At 32.1% G+C, this 5719-nt stretch overlaps 1 protein-coding gene across 1 annotated transcript; it reads right to left on the minus strand.

The window, feature by feature from the left end:
* Positions 1-308: 308 nt before the first annotated feature.
* On the minus strand, positions 309-1943 carry LOC129987690 (piggyBac transposable element-derived protein 4-like). The gene has a single exon (XM_056095642.1). It carries the CDS (start codon positions 1941-1943, stop codon positions 309-311), a length of 1635 nt encoding a protein of 544 aa, XP_055951617.1.
* Between the last annotated feature and the right edge of the window lie 3776 nt (positions 1944-5719).

The following is a 5719-nucleotide window of genomic DNA, read 5'->3' on the forward strand; positions in this document are numbered from 1 at the left end:
TTTAATTACAAAATGCCAGACAAAAATTATTAAAAAGAATTATACAACCTTAAAGCAAATATTCAGAATTTCATAGAAATAAATTAATACACAAGTCCAGAAAAACTTATTTACAAAAATTTAGTTTTCCTCTTAGGATCATAAGATGGAATTGTGTAGTATAATGAAAATAAAAGCATATCAGAGAATATATGTGGAAACATGTATGAGAAAATGCTTGTTTCAAAAGATATCTTAATACATACAGCTTATTTAAATAATAAAGTCCCAACTGCTAATGGGAATCTGATTTGTGAGACTGAGAAGTCTCAGTAATCCATCACAGTATGATATCTTTCAAAGCATGGTATTATGCACAGTGCGACCTTGCATTGTTTGCACTCGAACCTAGTTTCTTTCCGCAAACGACGGCCTTTATTGTCAAATTTTTTGCTGCACACAATACACACTCTTGATAAGGTTTTCTTTTTTCCTGTCGCTTCAATATGTGCGGGAAAGTGGCGTCCAATAAGGCGGTCGGCTGAAGTCAGAAGTTGCAAATTTTTCTTCTCTCCATACGTTTGAAATAAACTTTCCATTAGATTTAATCTAAAATCTAAATGTGTCATTCTACCTCCACATTTTTTAAAAAGTACAAATGCATTCCACACGCTCTGGTTTAATAACTGCCTGAAAATCTTCTTGTAATATTTTTTTTGCTGATTTCGAACTGTTGGGTAATATGATAAGCATTGATCAGCTATATCCACACCTCCCATTGTTCGATTATAGTCTAAAACAGCCTTAGGCTTTTTAGTTTTAATTTCTTCAATATCGCCATTACTTCTCTTCTTCCTTTTGCACTGCTCAACAAAATCAATTGTGAGTATTGTGCTAAGCATATGGATTGGCTTCTTATCCATATACTTTAAAATACACATTTTACCTTTCTGGAATCCAATTATCTCTCCCTTTTTAATATTTCTGTCCTTTATCTCTTGTGGAATACCACGTCTATATGATCGTAGAGTTCCATAAACATCTGTTTTATTAGTTATCAAAATCTCTGCCAGCTCTGGTGAAGTATAAAAATTATCCAAAGTTACGCAATATCCTTTACCCAGAAGATTTTCCATCAGCGTCATAACTATATTAGTGGTCGAAGAATATTTATTCGCGTTTTGCCATAAAGGCATGTCTCTTCCAGTGTATACTAAGCTATTCCAAATATATCCGGTGCTTGATTCACATAATTGGTAAAATTTTACTCCAAATTTTGACTTTTTTTTTGGTAGGTATTGCTTAAAGACCAACCGGCCCTTATATAAGAGCAACGATTCATCCACAGTCACTTCACATTCAGGAATATATGAAGATTTAAATTTCCTGTTTAAGGCTTCATATACTTCATATATTTTTCGCAGTCCAGGTTGAGGATGATTGCTTGTATCTATTGTTGCATTATTAGTGAAGTGCAAGAACTTCATTAACAAAGCAAACCTTCTTTCGGACATTATCTGACCGAAAAACGGAGTATAAAAGTATGGAATTTGGGACCAATACAACTTTTGAATTGGCTTTTGAAGGATTCCTTGGAGTATCAGTAGAGCCAGAAATACTCGTATTTCGCTGGAATCCGTGTCTTTCCAATTGTGCGACCTTGAACTGGGTGTTAATTCATTATTTTCAATGAAATCTTCGGCAAAACGGTTTGTTTCACTTGCAATAAAGCTAACGATATCATCATCAAAAAAAATTCCGAAGAATTCCAAAGGTGAAGAACTGTGGATCTCAACTTTTACTCCGGGATTCGCAGTAAATGGAAATCTTGGGGGAGAAGGTCCAAGGTTGTCTTCATCCAGACGACACCAGTCTCTTGCATCATCTAATGATGCATCCTCATCACTTTCAGAAGAAAAATCTGAATACGAGGAATCAGAATCAGAGTATTCTTCAGAATCCATTTATAAATTAGTAGATAAAACAAAAGCGATAAAATATTTTTAAAATACTGAAATTTGCCAAGTAACAACAAATTAAATCAATTAGAAACTCTTTTAAAATTTATGTCATTTAATATAATGTAAACTAAAAAGTAACTTTTCTAACCTACACTATCGACCTAGTTTCCTACCTAGCTGACTAGGTACTCCACACAGGTTGCTCGATAGGATTTGAAAGGGAAAAAAAAATCTAAATATAGGAATAAGTTTGTAGCTTCACTATCTCAACTATCTGCAGAATAAGTAAAGACAACCCATTTCAGGTCTTTACTTATATAGAGTCCCTATATCGATATTCAATTATTTCGCCCCTGTTTTTATTGTCATCTGATATGCTTTCTTGTACAATAATCATCTGGCATGCAAATGGGAAAATAATTCTTCAAACTATCACATGCTTTGAAATCGCATATCAAACTTCAAGCACTTAAAATTTTCTCATAGTTTCTTCATCTTTGTTCCCACGATTAGAAACTTTAAAAACAATTATTGTTTTGCTTAAGGTATATATATATATATATATATATATATAAGGGGGGGGGTCGTTTAGATTTCGAACAGTGTGAGAACAAATTCGATTTAAATCGATTGATTGCCCCCTAACGTTTCACCACAAAGTACGTCGTTAATGGTAAAAACCACAGATGTTATTTCAAGGAGTATTTCCTTTCAACTCGTCCTAAAGAGGAGTAAGGGAAAGAGCAATTCACAATTTTCTGGAAATGAAACCTTATCCTACGCAGTACCCTGATAGTAAACCTAAAGATAACTCATAACAAAAAAGGCTTTAATTTAAGAATCACTAATACATTTTTGCGAATTCTCTCACTCAGTAAAAACATACTAAGCATCCTTTCATTGTAAAAAGTTAACAAAAAGGTTAAAAGAAAAGCGATATTTATACTATATCCCTCTTGACAATATTCAAAACATAAACGATTCAGCAGCAATTAAAATACACAAAAACCATAACAAAAATTATTCCAATATGCTAAAAAAGTGTAACACTAAAACAAGTTATTTTCTATCACTAGAATAAGAAAAATTTGGAAACATCTACATTTCAAGTAATTTGAAATTATTTATTCTTAATAACCTTTAGCCTCACATTTTCATTTTTTTAAAACAAAACTCGTTTGAATGAGGGTGCCAGACACGCAGGCCGCTTGCGAATATTTCTACTAAATTAGTGAATATCTCTACTTATAATGAAAATTATTCGAATTGGCGATCAAACTGTTTGACCTAGGGTGAACACACTTCATCCGTATATAATTTGGAACTGGGAATGAACACCTCGGGAGGAAATTACCAACTATTTTAATTAAAATTTTTGTTAATTAAAAATTAAATAAAATTTTAACATTTATCCGCGATAAAATCCGAAATTATTTCAACACAATTTATATAATGTACAATTTTATTTATACATTTGAATGTATCACCAAGAAAATTCATTCTTTGAAGTAAAATTAAGATCTTGAACTTTGTGTCATTTAGTGACATGCTAGTTATGGGACTTTCGCTTCAGCTACATGGTTTATTTGTATTTCAGTAAAGAAATTTTTAACTCTCTGCTTTTAGATTAGATCTTTTTAACCCTTTAACTAAATCATCATCAGTGGGATAAAAGCCAGAATGAAATATTACGATAACAATGATTCTATCAACCGAAATTAGAAATTTAATAAGCCTGATTGGTTTCAACAAAACAGGTTTTGCATTAACTGAGGTTTATTCACTCCCGTTTTAAATTAAGGATTTACTGTCGTGCAGCTGATAGAAAATTCAAAAATTATGTAGTATAGAATGGTGCATGGCGTCTGAAACAGTAGGAGTTATATGACTATCAAAATTTAAAATTCCAAGATGTTTTGCTTAAGAATCCATTTAATTTAAAATTTTATATTGACCAGCCACCTCGACACATGTGTTGGTCGCCAAAAGCAGCTAGGAATAAATTAGTAAAAAAAGATCAATGCAACTGCATTTGCAAAGCTTTTAAATTCAGAATTTTTTTTAATGATTCGTTTACCCCACGGTATGTCGTTATCCGATTGCAAAATAGTGAGGGCTTTGATTCTAACCCGAATAACTTAAAGTTGAAATTTTCTTTTTAATTTGTAATTTATTTTAAAATGGTTCTTAATATTTTGTGGGAGCTTTCTTTAGAAGCATTCGAAAAATTCCAGTTGCAAATGGTTAATTATAAGTCTAAATAACCTGTATTATTTAAGTCATTTTTCCAGGCCAAATTTGTATCATAGATATTACAAAGAAAGATTTTCACAATTACTTTTATTTGTCGCAGTTATAAGGTGCATCAGCTGCATAAACCAGTTATTTCAGCATTACTGAATTATTGTAAAATATATTTAACTACAAAATTTTAGTACTACATTTATAAAAATTAGATACTTATCAAATTAAACATAACAATAAATTATTCTTAACTTAAATTTTATGCGGTGTTTTATGAAATAATCGAAAAACCTCTAAAAAAACAATCGCACTTTCTGCATTTTCAATCTATGTTATTGTAACTCTCTTCCTAACCACTAAAAGAAAAATGCTCTTAAAAATCGAAAGACAGCGACAGAGATAAGCAACAACTGCCACTCACCATGTGGTCTACTAATGACTCGGACCCAGCAGCGCTGAACTGACCACAAAAGGGGAAAGCAATCCCTTTGTTAAAATCCTGACACTTTTAAGAACAAACCAGTTATTCAGACGTGCCGCTATCGGTAAGTATAGCAATCTGAACGCCGCCGACAGGAGGGTTAAATTGACTTCATTTTCTTTAAAAGGCATTTCTTTTCTTGTAAATGATTTTATTTTCTTTTATGTTAATTTCTTGATTTTTTTAAATGAATTCTGTTTTTTCTCTTAAATCTAATTGGAATTTAACTGCACATTTGGGAAGTGAAAAAAAATTGAGGACATTACTGCTGATTGATCAAGGTGCAACCGAAAAGGAAGAGTCTGGAGACTCCACCTTAAAGAAACAGGGAGGGAATTGAATATGAATTTATATATCTTCTTATAGTCTTGGAAAATTTATTTACAGATTTTGTTTCAAATTAGAATACGTAAAGTGGCTGGTCTTGTAGCTTTTAAGAAAATTTGCATGTGAAGAATCTCACATTTTGTCCGAAATATTAAAATTAGTTCAGTGAGGCAATTAACATATCATTTCTTTTCGATCGATTTATGGATCATATTTGTGAACAGCGGCAAAAGACAAGGTTTATCCAAGATTTCCTTTCTAATTCCCATGCCACAGAAGAGAGGGGAGTTTCGATGCAAGACAGAGGATTTAATGTGCACCCGACCTACATAAAAGGTAAAATCTCGAGCAGATGTTATTTCTCATATGTCTTCAAACCATTGCCTAGACTCTACAACTTTAGCCATAAAGACCATAAATGATAAAGTGAGTCGAAAATTTGAAAATATTTTAATGAATGAAAAACAGAAATAATGATAAAAGACAAGGCAGTATTTTATCCGCTGTTTACTTTCTAAATCCCCACGACTTACGAGAGAGAGGAAATTTGATGCATGATAATAGATTTAATGTGCACAGGACCAACATAGACGGTAAAATTTCGAGCGGAGATTTCTCGAAAGAATTGCTTAGATTCCACAACCTTATCCTTAATGACTAGGTAAATAATGAAGTGAGTCGAATAACTTGAAAATGTGCAAGTGAATTAAAAACACAATGGCAAAAG

Source organism: Argiope bruennichi, chromosome 10 (genome assembly GCF_947563725.1).
Source record: "Argiope bruennichi chromosome 10, qqArgBrue1.1, whole genome shotgun sequence".
Lineage (NCBI taxonomy): Eukaryota > Metazoa > Arthropoda > Arachnida > Araneae > Araneidae > Argiope > Argiope bruennichi.

Bases quoted from the DNA above. Each gene is read 5' to 3' on its own strand.
- LOC129987690 (XM_056095642.1), bottom strand. From the start codon at position 1,943: ATGGATTCTGAAGAATACTCTGATTCTGATTCCTCGTATTCAGATTTT.